The 20,563-nt window shown below is 35.3% G+C and overlaps 2 protein-coding genes across 2 annotated transcripts; both read left to right on the forward strand.

The window, feature by feature from the left end:
- The first annotated feature begins 3,519 nt into the window (after window positions 1-3,519).
- LOC145771217 (uncharacterized) lies at window positions 3,520-10,425 on the forward strand. The gene is made up of 11 exons (XM_082582951.1): window positions 3,520-3,733; window positions 3,955-4,113; window positions 4,737-4,852; window positions 5,692-5,906; window positions 6,482-6,627; window positions 7,247-7,374; window positions 8,067-8,174; window positions 8,298-8,411; window positions 9,137-9,227; window positions 9,634-9,749; window positions 10,006-10,425. The coding sequence occupies exons 1-11, from the start codon at window positions 3,520-3,522 to the stop codon at window positions 10,423-10,425; spliced, it is 1,827 nt and encodes a 608-aa protein (XP_082439077.1).
- Window positions 10,426-11,841: 1,416 nt separating this feature from the next.
- Window positions 11,842-16,122, forward strand: LOC145771339 (chymotrypsinogen B-like). Its single transcript, XM_082583089.1, has 7 exons — window positions 11,842-11,895; window positions 12,364-12,467; window positions 13,366-13,454; window positions 13,884-14,049; window positions 14,612-14,705; window positions 15,182-15,321; window positions 15,826-16,122. The coding sequence occupies exons 1-7, from the start codon at window positions 11,850-11,852 to the stop codon at window positions 15,988-15,990; spliced, it is 804 nt and encodes a 267-aa protein (XP_082439215.1). The 5' UTR covers window positions 11,842-11,849; the 3' UTR covers window positions 15,991-16,122.
- The last annotated feature ends 4,441 nt before the right edge of the window (window positions 16,123-20,563 follow it).

Genomic DNA, 20,563 nt, shown 5'->3' on the forward strand with positions numbered 1-20,563 from the left:
AATTCAACCGTTTAAACTTAATATTATTTGTAAGGTGAATGTTACAATTTGTCAGCTGTAAGCCCTCTCATATTTTTGTCTTAGTAAAGAGAAGGTGAATGCTTTGGTAAATCAACAAACGTAGCAGCCCTAAAAAGTAAACAAAAACCTACCCTGTTAGCCAGTAGCCACGTTGGACAGCGCTATGATTGATTTGCGATAAAGCTGTTGAGCAAACAATTAAGTTTTATTATGTCACCAGCCAATCTCCAAGCACAAATCTGAGTCTTCTAACGTTATTACTTCGATGTTTGGTAACGTAAGATTAACGAAAAGTAAAAACAATCTTCATAGTAAAAAGCCGCTTGAGTTGAGGAGTGTTTAATGTATGCACTGACAGAAGCTATAGAATAGAAATGGTTATTGAATCAAAATCTTTTTTAAGAATTTTAGAAGTTCTCTTTAAGAACATTGAACAAAAACTAAATTTAAACAGCTGGAAGTGCAAATAAAGAATATGGCAGAATATCATTCATCAATTTTGGTAACACCGCTCCCAGACTTATGTGCATTAGGCTAATCATTAAATCAAAAACGCAAGTTGTTTTTAGCATTTATGCATAATACTAGTATATCATAGTATGGTGTTTTAACTAACAGGAAAGCAAGTACCTAATGGAATATTTTTATGTCAATTTCTTTGAAATTCAGAATATTTGATAATATTTATACAAGAACAAGTCAGATTGAAAATACATTTACAACGTAAAAAGGATGAAATTGCATTAAGCAACGATTGCTAACAGTAAAAATATTCATTCTTTAGACTCCAAAAAGAAGAGAGTCAGTTAGACATAATGATTGACGTTAGAGTTGAATCAATTGCATAGTTTTCAGTTCAATTACATTACAATTACAATATTCTGAAATTTTCAAATTACAATTACAATATTCTGAAATTTTCAAATTACAATTACAATATTCTGAAATTTTCAAATTACAATTACAATATTCTGAAATTTTCAAATTACAATTACAATATTCTGAAATTTTCAAATTACAATTACTTTCAAGTATAATTAATTTCTATTATAAAAATTAAATGTATTAATATATATATGTTCATCAATGGTATTTTACAGTTTGATTTTATCAAATACAAATAGAAATGCATTTGATAAAGATCAGTTTGTAATGTAGAATTGTAGAAGTCCTTTTTGAACCCCGACTGGTGGCTCAGCAAAAGTACTAAAGTCATACGTGCAACTTACCAAATGCAATTGTAATTTGAACCAAATTGTTTTGAAATCACAAATATATAACAACAAAACGTCTCAATTAAAATATTTCTATAACTACAATTACATGAAAATGTGTAATTAATTACATTCAATTACAATTGTAATTAATCCAGCTCTGGTTAATATGGCGGTTGATGACGATGATGATGACTTGCAGGAGGTTTGCTGTGTAACTGATAAGGAGGTATAGTAGTGCCTTTTAGTATGGCACACTCATCGCAACCGTGGTCATTGGCCACGTACCAAACCTAATACCTTAGAAAAGCTCCGTCAACATTATTTATGGAGAAACTTTAAAAGTTACTGAAAGAATAAAAAAAAAAATTTGAGGTGTCGGCTAAGTATTTTTTTCTCACAAATGTCTTGATTTCTTTATTTTAGACATCCCACATAGACTTCTGTTTTTGAAAATCTCAAAAGACTATTTGCTTGCATCATCGTTAACAAGACAATGCTTGTCGTTGACAAATAAAAGATGGTTGTGTTAGCAATTAGTAAGCTGAGCACACCAAATTTGAATCAGCGCTAGTTGTCAGGCTTGGTACTTAAAAATTTATATAAAATGAATGGGACACCTTAGAAGACAAAGACACCTTAAGGCACGCCTGTGTCTTGCCAAAAGCACAGCCGTATGCTTTTGAGCGGTGTCGAACCGGCGCCCTGTCGAACGTAGAGCCAGGGCTCTCATTACTCTGCTATGCAGCCGACAGAGCTGGTTACCAACTTGTTCGGTGGATTAAAACTTTAAACCTTAGCCAGCCCTGCGATATGCAGACTGTATTCTTGATGAGTGGAATATGGTAATTAAACACCTAAATCCTCATTGTTTTAATAAGAAAAATAGTGTTTGGAGAACAGATCTTTAGTATTATTTGTTGATGCTTTGACATTTGGATATATTTCATCTACGCGAGGTAAAGCTCTCCGATTGTCTCGCCTTATCGTCAACAAACACCACGCTAAAGCCGATGAATGGATCAAAGGCGTATGCAAACAATACCTTTCATACACACCCGACGATTTGTTAGGTGAACATGTTATTTTAAGACTAATTCTCAGGAAGCAGTGCGTTGTAACTTTCAAACAATTTTCGCAATACTTTAGGTATGCATTAAATTTTTTGCAATGAGTTTCTTCTTGCTATGTGTCTGAAGTATCGTTACTTTCTGAGTTTAAGGTTGACACAAAATGACTGAGATGGGGCAAAGCAAACGAACGAAAGGACGACAAAAAATATTTTGACAATATCAAGCAAATTACGGGAATGAAAAGGGATGCTAGAAGTACCAGTAAAAACAAATGGATAATAATAATGTTATGGTTTTATTTATTGTCGCTCTACAACAGCTAAGGTCTTTTAGCGACAGGGCTCATTTTTAATTTATATCAGGTTTACGATGTTATCACATTATCACCCGACTCATTCTCACTGCGCTATGCAGGATAAAACACAATCGGTACCGTTTTTAAAGTCTTCGGTTTGACCCGACCTGGAATCGATCTTAGATCTACCAGCATCAGAAAAACAAATGGAAGAAGTTCATATGAGAGATTACAGCTGACCAAACATGATCAATCTGCTAAAGAAGAAGCGTATACAATGCTGATGAAAGGTGGAGAGGCAAAATAATAACTGGGAGTATGTAGAAGGAGGTTTGGAAGTTTAACTTTTTCTACTTCAAAACTGGTGTGACGTTACAATCACTAGTATTATCATCACTATTATCATCATTTACTGAGTTCCATTAAGGATAGGGGATCTCCTGACTACGAAGCAGCAGGCCAGCGATTCGCCATCAAGTATCAGTTCAGTATTTTGTATTAAAAATGCATGGAGAATCAACACAGCCCTATTTATGGCATATGCATTTTGCTCTACTACCGTAGAGCATCATTAATGCCTTATTCAAATAGATTTCCGTTTGAATAAGGCACTGATGATGCTCCACAGTAGTAGAGCGAAATGCATATTCCATAAATAGGGCTCTGCTGATTCTCCATGCATTATTAATAGACAATACTGACATTATTACCATCATTATCATCATATATACAGTATAAGCTTGACATTTTTGTGCATTTTCATTCTTTGCAATTTTGTTAGATTAGATTAATCATCTCAAGCCACGAATAGTTGTTTCTTTTGGACTTCGTTAGTGCAATTCACCAAATGGTTTTCAATTTGCTTTTTTTTAAAAACTTATTTTTCAAATTAAGGTGTTTCTAAATAAACAGGAATATGTTTTGTATGGTGTGTGGCTTGGTTTTCGAACAAGCAAATTTCAAATTTTGTGCTGACTGTGGAAAGTTGATGTGTTTGTCATGCATGAATGAACACGCAGTATATTACAAAAATTCCAAGGAAAGACACAAAGAAGAAAATATTTCGCATCTGAAAAGGTTTTTTGAAGTCGAGGCTTCACTGGACAAAGGCAAATGCCGAAACAAGCATGGTAGGTTGAGTGGTTTTCTATTTCCTAGGAAAGCTCAGGTTTTAATCTGATAGTTTGGCATACTTGCAGAGGCATAAAACCTTAGCCGGTCACCGATTGCGTTTTAGAATTAGCGTTCCTGCATGGCTAGGCGATGCATTGCAAAAATCATCTTTTAACGTTTTCTGCCAACTACGTTGTATTTCAAGCACACCAAAGATATTTTTTTAAAATTGTTTTAGATAAAAATGCGGATTATTTTTGCAAGAAGTGCAAGAGATTTACATGCGCGGCTTGTTTATCCTTGTATCATCAACACGGAAAGAATAATAAAGTTGAGCATTTTACCGCACAAATACAAGACGCTTTGATTGGCTGCGAAAATATGCTGGAAGCCAAAGGTAGGTGGTGGTCATCGACCATTTCTATTTAAACTATGATTTTAGCAGCATGAATATTTTTTTACTAAAGCTTGAAGACTTTTTGGTCAGCAATGGTTGAAAAATGAACTTATTTTTCATTAATAAAGGGAAAGTATTTCGTAGTAATGTTTATGTAAATAACATTTGTTCAGAATACTGAAAACTTTGTGTGTTCATCAGGACAATTATCATTTCTTGCACAAGTTGCAACGTTCATTTGATAAAATTGAAAGTAACAGTAACAACAAACAAGATGGTTTATTGCTTCACTGACGTTTCGTTCACTATGACAATGCGCATTCTCAGAGCGACTAACATACAAAATAAAATTTTAGAAGGGGATATACTGCAATGCGATTGAAGACAAGAAAAAAATAAAACACGCAATATTTTATTGCTATTGTTGCTTTTATTTTCAATTTAATCAGATGAACGTTGCAACTAGTGCTAGAAACAATAACATTTGTTCAAGTAGGCCTAATTAGTTTGTTTAAGTAGAACACTTTTGTCTGTTGTCTGATTGAATTATGATACCAACAAACTGCAATAAACGCCATAATATCACTAAGATCACCAAGTACTTTTGCTTTGTTTTCATAAAGAAACTGAACTCCAAACAATCTTAGAAAAATTAAAGCGTAAAGAAATGGACTTGCAAAGACAGAAAAGAAAATCAGATCAACTAATTCTACAAACCACTAAGAAGCTTTGGTATCAGGTGGGTTGCATTTTTTATTCATCTTTACTTTGGGCAATAAAAAAAAATTCTTGCTATTTGTTCACTGCACATTTCGGTAAATATTGACTTTCCATTTCTAACTTAGTTTGACAAATAAATTTCTAATAAAACCTGGTTCTAATTTCTTTCTGTACAATTGCCTAAGTTTTGTTTATCGTTTTTATAATGACTAATCAAGTTTTTAGTCGTTTTCTCCACGTTCTTCTGCCATTTAACATTCGTAAATATTATTTGTTTTGTCTGTTGTATGTTATAACACGCTCAATAAACGCCGTTGCTTTTCATGTAAATGTTGGTAGTTTTATCCATTCAAAGAGTGCTAGGTGATTGACAGACTGTGGGCTGAGTGTGGGCATCTTTATCCTAGAACTGAGAAAGTCGTTGGGAGCCTAACCCTGGCAGTTTCGTATACTTGTAGAATCACTTTAAATCACTGACGCAGGATCGGTTACAGAGATTGACAGAGTGAAGTTTCAGCTTGTTGTCTATAAATTATATCATCCACTAAATGCCGCTGCTGAATGGAGAACTGCCATTCTACTGTAGTGCGTTGCGCGCACACTGAAAGAGTAAAACCAGTTTTACTTAATCAAGCAAATTCTTTGTTTATATAACTGAGGGAAAAACTGAGCTATAGGAGAGACACAAACATTTTGAAAGATTCACGTTTGTGTCAACTCCAATTCAGAATTACCTGAAACATTTTGGAGCGGAAATATTTTATTTTTAAAACATGGTTTTGTTGGTGAACTTGGCTGGTGTAGTAAGTCAAACAAGTATTCGTATGACTTGGATGAACAGAAAATTATTTTTTGTAGATCGCAACCGCACTTCGAAAACGCGAGAAATCAATTAGGACAAGATGCAAATTAAAATTTGAAGCAGACGAAACCAGAATCAAGAATCAAGCAGAGAATGCGAATTATTTTCTTGGAATTTTGAGAAATGCCAAAGCCACTGTAGAAAAGTTTAATCAATCCTGTACTGTCCCATTGCAGAAAGAAATTTTCTCAAATCTCTCGCTTTTAAACAGGCGAGTATCTGAAAAGAATATTTTTTTTTCGTATTCTTTGTTTTGTATAGCAATAGGTTTTTTTGTTTCTTTTGCGGTAAAAAGGTGCGTCCCATACTTGAATCCAAGCATTGGGGGATGAGAAGATAAGGTTCTCATTATACTAAGCCATCGGCACTAACGAGAGTAGGGTGGCCAGTTTCTTTCTCTCGGCCGCCTTTCCTTCAGCAGCTGTGCCCACCCAATTTATTACACCCTGGGTAGAGGTGAGCGGTGTTTGTCAACAACCAGCATAAGCCGGGAGTCGAACCAGGATTGCGTGGTTGGAAAGCGAGCGCCTTACCCGCTGCGCCATCCCACCGCAGCGCCATACCCGCTGCGCCATCTTTTGCGGTAGTCAAAAATAAACACAATTTCACTGAACCACTCTGATAACCTACTAATATGTTAAACGTTTTAGCTCATTATACTTGTCTACGTCTTTTGATTAACAATGGTTAATTTCTTGTCATCGAAACAAGTATCAGTTCTTCAAGCACTTTTTTGGTCTTGCAGGCCTACTTGAAAAATTAAAATAAAACTCCATATTTTAACAGAATAAACACAGCACCATTTGATGTACGTCAGAAGGCAGGCAACGATTCAGCTTTTCCACAATTTCATTATCCGAAAGATGCAGATATACAAGAAGCGTGCAATACGATGCTTGTTCTAGAGGAAAATCAAACTTTCCTCGAAACAGGTCAATAAACACTAAACAGCAATTTTTCCTTTGCATTCACTTTCTTTGTTTTCACTAATGTAATAGACCTGTTTGCACTTTAATAAAGTAAGACCACCAACTTGTGATAAAAAAACAGTGAAAGTGTCTTGGTGGATCCAGGGTTTTTTTCAACACAAGTGGACTATGCTTAATGTCTACTGTTTATTGTTTAGTGGAAAAGGTGAACACCCGAAAATTGATCATGTTACCCCACTGAAAACCACGGTCTACGTATACCACTGACCACAACATCTGTCTTCTTGTTTTTTCTTTTTAAGTATTGAAGAGCTTTGTCATGTGTTTTGCATAAGATCGAAATTCCTGTGTGGTATTTCTGTGTCCTTGTATTTCTAAAATTAATTATCGTTAGTTGGCAGTAAAGTCATATAAAAGATACGCTTTTGTTCTGATAAACTATTTTTTCTAGTTTGATTTTCGCCTATGAAGTCAGGTTGAAAAAATCAAATTTTTGACTGAATTGCAACTAAAGCGAAAGATATTATGCTGTCACTGGGCCACATTGTTAATATTCTGAAACCGTGCCAATAGCAGTTGTTTTAACTCAAAAGCAAACATTAAAATTTATAATGACCTCTAGAAAACCTTCAAGAATCGAATCAAAAGTTTCAAACTGACGGTCTAGGCTCTCTCCGGGATGATGATCTCTTCAGCTTTGGAGAAACAGATGAAGATTTTGGAGAATATTTTGTCATCGGTGTACCTCAGGTGAAGCGCATTATGCATTCATTCATTATTCACGCATTACTCAGAAACATGACGCACGTTTTTACGTTTTATAACATCGACATCAAAAGATATAAGCAGCTATCCTTGCATTTTAAACCCAAACCAGAAGATTTATTGATATGAAAATTATAGTTTAATACTTATGAAAATTATTAAGCCTTTGCCACAGGATTTAATAAACCCTTCTGTGGATTACAGGTCTGTTATTATTATGACAAATACTCTCTTAATATTTACAATTGCACATAACTCCTTTGATTGCATTTTTTATTAACCAAAAATAACTTCAAATGTCAAAACATTGTGCTTGTTGTCGTGTCCTGACTTACGCCGGGTGATAGAAGATTTAGATTAAGTGGACGGACAGACAAGGAAGCCAATCTTCATGTCTACCATCAGGCATGCCTTTAAGTTTCATCAAGAGCATGCAATTGTGCTAAAAACACAATTGCTTGCTCTTGAGCGATGTAAAACCAGCACCCTTTCGAGGGTCGTTCCACATCTTTCACCACTCGCCTATGCAGCGTTTATGTCTAAAATAGATTACAAAAATTTTCTGAGAAACCATGCTGGAACCTTGACGATAGTAATTATAAAGATCAAATTATCCACAATAGCTCTGCAGACCATGTAATGCATACTGCGAAATTATAGTCAAAGTACTTGTATAGCAGATGAAAGGAAGACCTACCACTGCACAGCAAGTTATCAAAGGCCCATTACGTCACGATCATGTTGGCGGCCTAAATCGGGAGGAGAAAGCAAGAAATCGTGAAAAAGTAAAACAGTTATTTTTTGCGTTGATTAATGAGCAAACTAACTTTTTTGTACATATTCCAAACACATCTGGTTGTTAAGTGCAGTGAAAACATTCAAAGCAAACTAAATTTGTCAACATGCAGGAAAAAGCACACCCAAAAATAAAGTCTTCAATGCCAAGCAAAGCAAACCCAACCGACAAGTCCAAATACTATCAGGAAGAAGTTTTGTCGGTTCAGAAGAATCACAAAAAAGAAGTGAGTAATAAAAGAAAGATGAGAAAAAGCTACACAAAATTTAAACAATTAGACGGCTTAAAAAGTTATATACAAAATCCACGTAGTTATACAAACATTTCACAACTGGCTAAATATGAATTATTGAGTTGGCTATAGTCATCAGCTTTCAAGCAGAGATGGCACTGAATGAGGATGATGATGATGATTAAATTGAAAGACTGACGTTTCGATGACGTTTTTGTTTGTGTGATTTTAATATCTTGTACATGGTAAACAACAAGCAAAAAAAGGAATTATTCCATGTCGGCCGGAGTGGACATATGTATGACATTCAGACGGTTTTGGTTCGACACCGCTGAAAAGCACACAGCTGTGTCTTTGCCAAGACACCTAATCGCATGCATAGTGGTAGACCAATAGCTTGGCTTTCTTATGCTTTCCCATTCATTTTATTTAAATTATCCACCATCGAATGGAGATCTAAATACAAGAAAACTTTTTTTTTTCATGATCATGCCTGTTCTTCATGTTTGAAGATGTTGGTCTTCGCACTGAATTGTCCTGAGATAGCGCCTGTGTAAAAAAGTTGTCAAAGCTATAACTTGATACTTAATGACACACACACAACATCCAAGTAAATTAAGCAAGCCATTGAGAAGATTGTGATTGGAAATTTTACCACCCTACAAGAATTTTTTAGTAGTTATATTTTATAGTAAAAAAAATGTGTGTATTGTATTCAGAAACATTACAGCTCAAAGAATCACGTGACGTTTGAACAACCAATCCCAATCAAGCATTCCAAATATCACAAGCATAAGAATTCTTATTCGGGTGAGATCATGATTTGAGACTAGATTTTACAAGAAAGCTATAATAAACACGATGGTCTCTCGTATACCATGGTTCGATTCCAAGGTGGGTTATAATGTAGGAAATACTTCCCAAAATGAATATCACTTTTTGTAAGATATCTTCAATAGAACTCTTTCATAAAGCATTCCTTTGGAAAAACAGTGCAACATTTTCATAAAAATTGTATTGATACAATTAAAACAACGGATTACCAAGTTAGTAGCAAAATGCTTGAATGGTGCAACAAAATTAACCAAACAACGACATGATTAAACATCAAATTTCGCACCGTCACTGTGTAGATTTATTGCATGGTTGGATAATGATTGTACCTTATTGTCGAATACTGCACAAGCAACTTATAAGTGATTACCTTTTGTAACAGTCAAGTCCAACTCACAAGCGAATCTTCATCGAGACACAGAAAGAGATCCACATGACGCTATTGCTTCAGAGTTACGATCATACAGCACAGGGAATCTGCATTCTACTCTTGAGACTGTACGTTTTGTATACATCAATGAAAATTGTCTTCTCAGGTTTAGACTGATCGATTTGTGTCCATTTTTTGCAAACACAGACAAAATCTTGTTTGTCGTATATTGCTGGTTTTGCTTTGACATTCTTTTGCATTTGAAGAGTGTTTTCTTGTCGATTTATTCACAATAGAACCTCCGAGAACGCATGAGATGATGTTAAATGCAATATAGCTTTTGTTTCCACAAAGATTTCACTTACTTTGATTTATTTTTTATAGACAACGGAGAAACACGGTCTTTACTCAACCGTTTCCAAACACATCACTTCGTCTTCTACGACTCCGAAAGTCCAGAATGGTTCTTCATACTCGAAGAAAGAAAATGTTCCAACCAAAACTACGAGGAACACAGTTAACCCTTACAAATTATCCAATCCTGAGATATTTTCACAAACAAGGGTTTTGAACCGTCCTTCTCACAGAATTTCCACCAAACCTCACCAACAGTACGTTCAGCAAAGTTATCATTTCAAGGAGAAAATTGTTGCTGACGAAACGAGAGCAGAACACCCTCACAACCACAACAATGACTTTCCAAACAAATCTAAAAAACAAAAGTTTGCAAGACCCAAATTTTTGCTCCGGACTGCTCAAGATCAGCTCTTTTTAAACTCTCGTGTGCTATCAACCGCTTTGTGATTGCAAATAAGCCTTGATTGCAGTAGCCTTTATACTTGTAACTTCGTAATTACACCTACAGCGTAACAAATCTTCTAGCTGTAGAAAATGCTCTCTCTGCAACTTTATAGATAACTTTTGCTCAGATGTGCTGCAATTTTTAGTTCAATTCATTTTATAGTTGTTAGACAATTTATTTATTTAATATCCGTATTCCTTACTCTGTATTGTTATATTTTAGTAGATTTAGTTGCCTTATCAAAGTTTTGAAAAGGGTAGACTGTGTTAAAGCCTTTTCTTTCTAAATTTAGACACTATTAATAGTTTTTTTTTAACTTATTTATCTTTTAAATTTGTGCTGCCAAATGTTTTTTCTCAGAAACCGATGGCGTTAATAATATAATTTCTAACATTGCTAAAGTTCCTTTTGCAAATTCAGCAAGTCATTGCTTGTTGCAAAGTGGCTGAGGCAATGCTGCCAGCAAACACTTGTGTCAGGATAACCATTTAAACTCACCGGTGTCTTAATATAGAATCATAACATAACAGCAACAAGACCGAGTCCCACGTTATTGTCTCGTTTGTTGTTTCAACACATTTGCATCAGAAGCAATGTGCAGCCATTATATCTGCCCTTTTGGGTACTGATTCAACATCTGTAAACGTTGAATCAATGTCATAACTGACTGGTGGCTTGGTTGGTCTTACAACCATGTCAACTACGGACATAAATCTTAAACATGCGCAGTGCACATGCACTATTTTTGCGCAAGTTATTAATTACAGATGATACACATTTATGTCTATGAGAACAGTTTGCGTCCAGTGTAAGATAAGATTTTGTGCACACATATTTATTATCAGTTAAAGCGCATCTTTGATACATAACAATCATGGAAAAACCATGTGTAGCTTTAGAATGTAGCCTACGCTTTTTGGTATTTATATTGTTACAATTACTATTCCCACTTGGGCAAAATAGAGTAAAACTCAGATTCACCAAATACAATGATGGAACCTTTCAAAACTGTTGTTGTTGGAAAAGTTGTAAACAGTATTTGCAGCAATGGAAGCGACAAATAAGATATTATAAATGTTAATATTTGAGTTAGGTTTAAATTTTAAAAGTTAGAGCTAATTTTAGAGGTATGCACTCGAAATAAATAGCGATGCAATAATCAAGTTAAGATCTAGGTTCCTTGCAGGATCCTGCAAGATCCAGCCCTAAGCTAGCATTTGACATAACAATTCGGCAAGCTCGTGAGAAACATAAAATATGTTGCTGCAATCAATCTCTGGAAGTTTAGAGAAGCTCCCTGTCTATTTATGGCATGCATGGCACTCGATATGTTTGCACTAAAGTAAAATAAATACAGTAGGTTTTTCAAAACTATAAAAGCCGTCGAGAGCTTTTGGAGGCATTTGTATGAAGAAGAATTGGTAACATGTTGGCTCGTATCTGTGTTGTGCTTTTCCTGGCCGAAGCGTTTGGTAAGTGAAGTAGTTTGCAAAATCAAAACATTGTTAACAATTTTTTTTAACCATAGAGAATTTTTTTTTAATTTAAAAAGTGAGTTTGTCACTAAGGTTTCTAACTTACACATTTAGCACTCCTGAAATGCGTTGCTCAATCGCACACACCGGGAATCGAACTAACGACGCCTGATCTTGAGGTTTGTTCGTGCATAAAGTCTGGCGCTCAACCAACTGAGCTAACGGGACGAACGATGATTATTGTGAAAACTAATATTGATTATTATTATTAGTTGTGTTTTCAATATTATTATTATTATTGTAGAAAAAAGTAAATATATTTAAAATATTTTATCTTCAGTTTCAAACTGATTTCTTTGCGTGCAAACTTGTGTCATTCAAATGATGGCGATTTTCTCTAAGTTTTAGAATTTTCAACCATTTTTAAACAATCATCGAAACCTTATTTTTGACCTTCTACAACAGCATGGCCAAGTCCTCCAGGAGATATTCCTATCCATCCAATGGACAGAGCCGACAGCAGAGTCGTCGGTGGCCAAGACGCTTCAAAAGGAGACCTCCCTTGGCAGGTTCTTATGTTTATTGTTTAGTGTAGTTCAGACTACGCTTTTGTATAAACTGGTAGCTGCCATGTGCAAAACAAGGTAAAGCAAACTCTCTGGTTTATTTATTAACTCTCTGATAGTTAATTAATGATATTATTGATGGTCTCACAACGTTTTAACTGATACGAACTATAAAATATACATATAAAGTACCATATAAAGTACCCGACTACAAAGTACCAACTAATCAATATGTTCCCAGACAGCCAGTTTATCTGGACCAGATCTGGTAAAAATCTAGTAAGATCCCTACCCGATCTGATAAAGATCTGGACCAGATAAAGTAGCTGTCCGAGTTTAAGCCATTTCTCTCTGTTATGTAATCAAACGTATCCCACACACAACTCACTTTATTTTAGTCTTAATCAATTCATCTAAACCTTTTGTATTTTGCACTCGTTCAATTTTGCTGCTTTGATCTTAGCCAAATTGAATAGCTGGCTATTTAATTAGCCCACTTTTACTAACTGGTGTACACGATTTTAAAAGAAAAATATTGCGTTGGAGTTTAGACCACAACTCTAAAACAAACAATTACAGTGAACAGTTTAAACCAAACATGCAATAGATTGAGCTTCTTGCTTCACAATGTAGATTTTAACGCCCTGTTTTAGCCAGGCTAAAACAGGGCGTTCAGACAAACATGATTACCTAGGATTAGTTTTTATAAAACCAAACATGATCGACTGGCATTAAATCGAGTTTTAGTTGCATAACTTGTGAGCTGTACTAAAAAGTTTTAATTGATTGTTTTCATCACTGAATTCACACAGACGCATGATCAGACAATCCTTAAACTGTTCATTACGTGAGCAGATCGCTGTGAACATGAGGAAAAAAACGGTTTACATTTCAATTGCAGGTTTCTCTCCAGAAGTCCGGATCGCATTTCTGTGGAGGATCACTCATTGCTCCTGGATTTGTTATGACAGCCGCGCATTGTGAATCCACGTGAGCAAGAGTTATTGTCAACAACTTTCAAATCGTGGAAAAATATATTATGTTGGTTTTAATACAGCGGTTTTCAAACCATGGACAGCTGGCAAAACGTGGGCCGTAAAGGGTTCAATTTGGGTTCCCTTAACCTTTTTTTACACTATTGCCTGACTGGGTCGCTAGCGAACCAATAGTTTTTTGCAAGGAAATTTTAATTATTCTTTACGAAGTTACAAATGAAACCAATTGGCGTTTATGAAAGACAAGATAAATAGTAGCTTGAGAAATACACTGACTATGACTGTAGAGGGATGTAGGCCTATAGTGTGGGAGGTATACGTGCTTTCAAATTTTTGTTCGTGTTGCTAGAAACCCATCAAGGCGTTAAAGGGTTAAAAATGTCAAGTCACATTTGCGTTCTCACGCTGGGCATTGCATTACTAGGACAAGCACCGTCACCGTTGGTTTGGGAGGAGTCGACTACAAGCAACTGGACCAATATATCGACCAAAAGTCCTTCACCGCCCACCCTCAACACAACGTTGACTCTCAATACGACTACGATTATGCTGTCCTGACGTTGGTAGCCGACGCTAAGTTGAATAGCCTGGTAATGAATTGATATCTTGTAACAATATTGTTGCACTCAGATTATCACGTGACAATCAAAGCATGGTAGTAATTGTGAAGATAGAACCAAGTTAATGTCGAATGTCAAGACAGCCACACCGGTGGTTAGCAATGTGGTGTGCTCGCCACGTCTCTTCTGTCTAGAATTCTAAATTCTACTGTAGAGAGAGTTTGGTCTATCCGCGTTTGGTCTACTTGCACTGCAAGGCGCATGGTTGCTGACGACAATGTGAACTCGTCTGGAGGGAAGTAGTGTGGAATGCCAAGCCTGTCGACTTCGTTTCATACTTATCTTTGCATTCTGTATCTTAAAGTTTTCACATTTAGACTTGCAACTTTTACTGGCAAGCTCTTTCTACAGCAAGCGAGATCAAAATCAGAGTAACAAAACTGAACAAAATATAAAAAAAATAGACCATCTATACTGTAACTACTAATTATTTTTTTAGAATAATTGGATAACTTCTCTTCTCATTTCTTTCGAATTCAATTCATGCTTAAGTTGCATTAACTTTGTTTCATCGTTTTACTCTTGGATGCAGGTGGGATTGATAACCATGGCAGCAGAAGGTGTTGAGTATGCAGAAGGAACAGCGGCCACTTTATCCGGATGGGGTTATTCAAAAATTGGGCAAAGTATGTTTAATTAACAACTAATAGCGTAATGATGATACTCAACTAGTACTTAACTATTTAACTGTTTACTAAATTCACAAATTTAAAACGTTTGTTCGAACGCTTAAAAAATAACCAAATTACGGTAAGATGTATTGTAGATGAGAGCTATTACGTTCAGTAGTATTTTTCTCTTGTATAACTAATTTTGATTTGGTAATAGGCCTTATAATAATAATTACCACTATTGCTAAATTTTGTATTATTTTTTATTTTATGTGTACAGCAGCCTACTTTCATACCGCTTGCATTCATAGCAAGACTTAATGTAATGTAAATTCAATGAAAAATTTTAGGTTATGAATCCGAAAATAAATTCATACGCATCGGACTAACCGATGTCACATTTCGTCCCAACAAACCCCTGGCTAGCCTTCTGTGGTACTGAAGTGTTCCTTTAGGCTGAACTTCAAACCTCAGTCAATTGCAATTATTAGGTTTGGTAAACCTGGACACCTTACAAGTGGGAACTGTACCGCTTGTCTCCCAAGAAAGCTGCCAAAAGTCTTGGGGAAGCGCAATCACGATAACCGACCGCATGCAATGCGCGGGAGGTCAAGACATTGGGTCATGCAATGTACGTTCTTTGTATGTGTCTATCAGCTAAACTGAAAGTATAACAGTTTAAAGCATTTCATAGCAGGTCAAGCATTATAGTTTTGTGCAGGCTAATTCATGCTTTTAAAGCTTGTGAATAAACTTATTAGAAAATGGAGTAAAAGATGAAACCGTTTTAGCAGCACAGAATTTAGTAAAGTACTTTAAATATGAGCCTATAGGCTGCACAGCTTTTGAAATATATTTAAAAACATTTTAAATTTTGGCAAAAGTAAACTAAAAGTTAATTTAATTTAACAAACATACAGTAGCCTATTGTTGAGCATATCTGATCACTTCGTTTTTCTCGATGGTAACTTTATTTTATCACGATTTTAACAAGACAAGACTTCTTATATTTCTACTGTACAATATGCCCAACCTCGCTTTACAACAAATCTTACTTACACTAAATAGACTTTGGAGAGAAATTAAATATTACCAAAGATAAAAACACTTTTTTAATTCGTCTTTCTGTACTTAGGGTGACTCAGGAGGTCCATTGGTGGTACAAGATGGAGGAGAAAATATTCTCATAGGAGCTGTATCATGGGGAAGCAGCAGATGCAATACAGATTATCCGTCAGCGTATGCTAAAATCTCTGCTGCCCGCTCGTGGATAGATTCCATTGCTGGAACTGGCCAGTAAATGATGATGTGGAGCAGGATATTGGATCATTTTTGTTTGTCGTTTTTTGAGGTTGAGGTTGTTAAACATTCACCAGTTAACGATACTGTCTTTACTGATCTTGATATTAAATTTCCATCACATGTATCCGTATTAAACACAAGGTAAAACAATACGTCATTCAGTGCCGTTTCTGGTCTTCATTTAACAAAGCATGGAAAGATAAGATGAGACATCTTTTTAAACAAGTCAAGTCAATTTATTTTTGTTTTAACAGCGCCATATATTAACAAACAAGCAGAGTAAATGTAATTGTCAAAACAATGCATTGTACAACTGTTGGTTAGATTATGGCGCAATCAGGATGGTAGCGAAAGACCACAGCCAACTGAAAGACCACAGCAAACACAGCCAACTGTGGGCCATTGTAGCAATATTGCCTTTGCTAATTAATTTGAAAAGACAGGTCTAGAGAAATAACATGTTAGACAAACTATAACGCTTAGTATTCGGAAGGCAATGCTTAAATTATCAGCGGGCTAGCTACAAGTCAAGGAAGCCATATCCAAAATAATCACAGTTTATATCCCGCTAGACGTTTAATCTGTCCAGTGGATCTCAACTCAGGCTATTATAGGTATATGCCCAATATATCATATATGGTAGATATTTTCCCAACTCAGCCTTAATTGTACCAAAGCAAATTGTGAAAGCCCACGCCAAACCTCAAGAAAACACAATTGAAATATCACAAAAATAACCAACCTAAAATGGCGATACCTGAACAGGAGTTTTCACAATTGTACCAATTAAACAAACCGAAATGCTATTGACTGTGGCTCCTGTGAAAAGTTAACTATCCGACATTTAAGAGGGCCCCGGTTCGACCCTCTTCAAAAGCACCAGACTGGTCCTTCACCAGGCTGAAGAAAATTCAAGATCAAGCGGCACTGGTTCGACTCTCGGAGTGTGCACTTGAGCAACGCACGTTAAGGACTGCTCTTCATTTAGCGGCATCTAATGGATGTAATAATTCTCCGGCAACAAGACTTCAACAATCAATCCTTCCACAATCGGAAAACTTCACTCTGTCAATCTCGGTGACTGGCCCTGCGTCAGTGATTCAAAGCCTCTACAAGTATGTGAAATTGCCAGGATTAAGCTCTGCAAGAAGCTTTCCCAGTCCGAGGATAAAGAATCAATTAGATAGTCATTTGCAATTGATGGCTGGATGTATATCCCTTTAGAATAGTCATGGAATAGTATATTTCTGACGAAAGCAGATTTGCATTCATTCCAACTTAACCACTTTCATTTGCGAGATTGTCTCTTGCAATATTACCATCTCAATATCGTCATTTTTTACATAAAAAAAACTTTTCCTTTAAAACTCGGCCTGGCTGAAACAATGCTTTAAAACAAGCTGACCGCCATTGGATGTCGCTCTAGCTATTGGCAGTAAATCTAGGCAGTAAAATTCTAGGCAGTAAATCAGTCGTTTTTTTACATTGATTCAACGTCTGATACGAGCCTTGCACTTAACTTGTTTTGCTAATACCTTCAGGTTGACATGCAGCAGGTGATTGACAATATCGGCTTTTTTCTCCCTTCGCTGGTTGAAATCGGAGACGAATTACTTGTAGTAAAAAAGATCCATCGCACGAGATGAATATCATTTACTTAGACCCTGACAACATAATCTGTCACTTTCATGTCCGTATGCAGACGTTGATTCAATGTAAAAATAACGGATTTTGCTGTCTATGGACATCAAAGTCATTTGTTGATACATAAAATCAACATTACATTCTGATTCTTCTGCAGAACCAGTGTCAGAATGTTGGTTGTTATTGGGCTGCACGTAGCGATTGTCATGTAGAGATTTAGGTGATTGTATTAACGTATGACGTCTTTAATCACGTATTCAAGCAAAGATATTGCACTCACTGTTAATATGCAAAGAACGTTTTTAGAGCAAAGTGAGCCTGATAAAAAGCGGAAGCTATATCAGCTTCTTGGAAAGAAACTTGCCAAGATAGAATTGATAGTTAAGCAGATTAGATGAAAGAATTTATGTTATTTACATTAAGTTTGATCTTGAACAAAAATACGTGTTCTAATGCATGTGAACACGCCTCTCTTACTGCGTAAGTTAGGCTTCATCACAAGTACAAAAACAGGTTTTGCATATGGCTTAAAGATGATTACACTGCAAAGCCGTTGCTTGCGGCTGCTTACAAGTAGGATACTAAGGTTGGCTTGAGTCCTTGAGATATCTATTTTGTTTATTATTGATTAGCTCAACAGAGCATGAAATGTACATACAGTAAAAAGAAGAGCGTTAGAAATTCAAGCAAGCCTGTTGATTAGCTTTTAAATGTTGCACTATCTCACTGACTTTTAATATATTTTTCAGGTGGCGCAGTTGTGTTTCAATTACTTCAATGTGCAGTAAAACAAGAATAAATATGAATTTGTTGTTACAAAATTAGCTAGCCTACCATAAGCTACCTTTGTTAAAGATCAAAATACTTTTCAAGTCTATGATATCATAAAACATTTTAAATCTATTATTGAGAATCTTTAAATGTGCTATCCAGCGTTGGAGTACAATAACAGTATCTAAGTTTAACACTGTTGTTTGTTGGAAAGTCGAATATCTAAGGAAATGATTTCAACGCTTGTGGATCATTCATTGGCAGTTTAAGACAGTTAAAGTAAATAATTTATAACCAAAATAATTTTGAAATTATGAAACAAAAAGAACCATTTTAGTTTTTTTCTTGAAACAAACACTTTACAAGCCCAATTTCTTGCTCAGTCGTGATTAACGTGCTTCTGAATACGATAACTAAAGACCATTTTCCCGCTAAGATGAAACGTGACAACTGTCACGACTTCAAAAGTAGGTGAGTGGTTTCGAAAATAAGCTCGAAAAAATGTACAGTTTGCGTTGATTCAATAAATTTAAACGTTGGTTTATAATTAAAATGAAATTTGTTCACCAAAACAAGTTCAAAGTGGATACTATAGCATTGCAATGACACACGAAAGCAAATTTTTATTAAAGCAGTCTAGCTACAATTCGTCACAACTCTAGCCACAATTCGTCATGGGAAAATCCTTTAATAGGCAAATTGAGCTAAAGGTTTTGAATATGTCAGTTGTGTTAATTAAACCTCATGTCTTTAACTGAGTTTTAACGCTACCAAGCAGCATATTAAGCGAACAGTTTTGTTAGTCTGTTATACTGTCGAAAAGAAGTATTGTTGAGTAACAAAATAGCGTTAGAATCAGGAACAGAATCGGCATTCATAATAAGTATCGATGCTGAATCAATCTAAAAATTAAGGACTTTGCTGCCTGGGCAGGCGTGTGTATTCGTGGTCGTTGCTTAGCAATTTTATATCTTGTGTCTGAGTATATAGCCTACAATGCACAGACAATAACGAATAACTAAAAGTATTTGGAACTTAAATATCAAGCAACGCAACGGGATTTAAAATGCGTTGCTTGATTGTATAAGTTTATGCTACAATTAAGTAAACTAACTGAATACCAAACTTTGCAATTGGACCAACTACAAACAATATACAGTAAATTATTTTTATTGTAAACCCGAACTAAATAATGAGGTGTTCCATTGCATGATGTGTTTTGAACAACGTTTCAAATCTGTACAAAAAAATCTCCAAATTATCAAATTTTATTCAATAACTTTCATGTTTGAAGAAAAATGCTGAATAAAGTATATGGTTAATTTTTCATCATTATTTTATTTCTTGTTTTCTTGTTTATCATTCTCATGTGTATGAATCACTTTCTACTTAGAACCTCCAGTTCGATAACTTTCATAAACAAGGCAGAAGAGCGAAAGACAACAATAATATCGTGTTTTCACATCGCGCGTGCATTTCTTCACTTAACTTACATTCTATTTGTCTAGAATCAATTATATCTTAATTATATATTATATCAATCTATATATATTATATTATATCAATCAATTATATTTTAATGCATTTTTTGACGCATTTTGTAATACTATGTTGATTAATCTAGGCGTAGATGTATCGAAGTCCACGGTTAACTATATCATCTATGACGTCTTTAGTCGTATGGACGCATTTCAAGCTATCAAAAGCACCTTTTTCTGCCTTTAAGACGATGCTTAATGACAATGTTAATCTCTCTCGTCTATCCAATATTCTAAATCATCATCCAAACAAAACTATAAGGATTTGTTTAAAATCTTAATTGTAATAATTTATTTGCCCAGACAAACGTTGAGCAGATGTGAATTGTGCTCTTGTGTAGGTTTACAACACTACTTGGCCTACTGCAGTAGTTTGATGTGTAAAGTTGATTGTTGTACATCAACATTCAAAGTACGAAATATATAGATCTCCTATCGAAGCCACCGAAGTGATAAACGTATTTACTTATGAAAACCTAATGACAACATGTTTGTTGAAGTTTTTTACACTTCTCAAAGCTATTAAAACTGTGAAACCGAAACATTAACACGTTTTTCATACATCAGGTACGTGTAACTTTGGACAACAAATTGACATAGACTGTTGGTACCAACACG

The sequence above is a fragment of the Aplidium turbinatum genome, chromosome 5 (assembly GCF_918807975.1).
Source record: "Aplidium turbinatum chromosome 5, kaAplTurb1.1, whole genome shotgun sequence".
Classification (NCBI taxonomy): domain Eukaryota; kingdom Metazoa; phylum Chordata; class Ascidiacea; order Aplousobranchia; family Polyclinidae; genus Aplidium; species Aplidium turbinatum.

Coding starts and splice junctions, on each gene's coding strand:
- LOC145771217 (XM_082582951.1), top strand. CDS start 3,520: ATGTTTTGTATGGTGTGTGGCTTGGTTTTCGAACAAGCAAATTTCAAA. Junction 6,628..7,246: donor TCAAACTTTCCTCGAAACAG/GTCAATAAACAC, acceptor AATGACCTCTAG/AAAACCTTCAAGAATCGAAT. Junction 8,412..9,136: donor AGAAGAATCACAAAAAAGAA/GTGAGTAATAAA, acceptor TATTGTATTCAG/AAACATTACAGCTCAAAGAA.
- LOC145771339 (XM_082583089.1), top strand. CDS start 11,850: ATGTTGGCTCGTATCTGTGTTGTGCTTTTCCTGGCCGAAGCGTTTG. Junction 13,455..13,883: donor GCCGCGCATTGTGAATCCAC/GTGAGCAAGAGT, acceptor TTGCATTACTAG/GACAAGCACCGTCACCGTTG. Junction 14,050..14,611: donor ACGCTAAGTTGAATAGCCTG/GTAATGAATTGA, acceptor TCTTGGATGCAG/GTGGGATTGATAACCATGGC.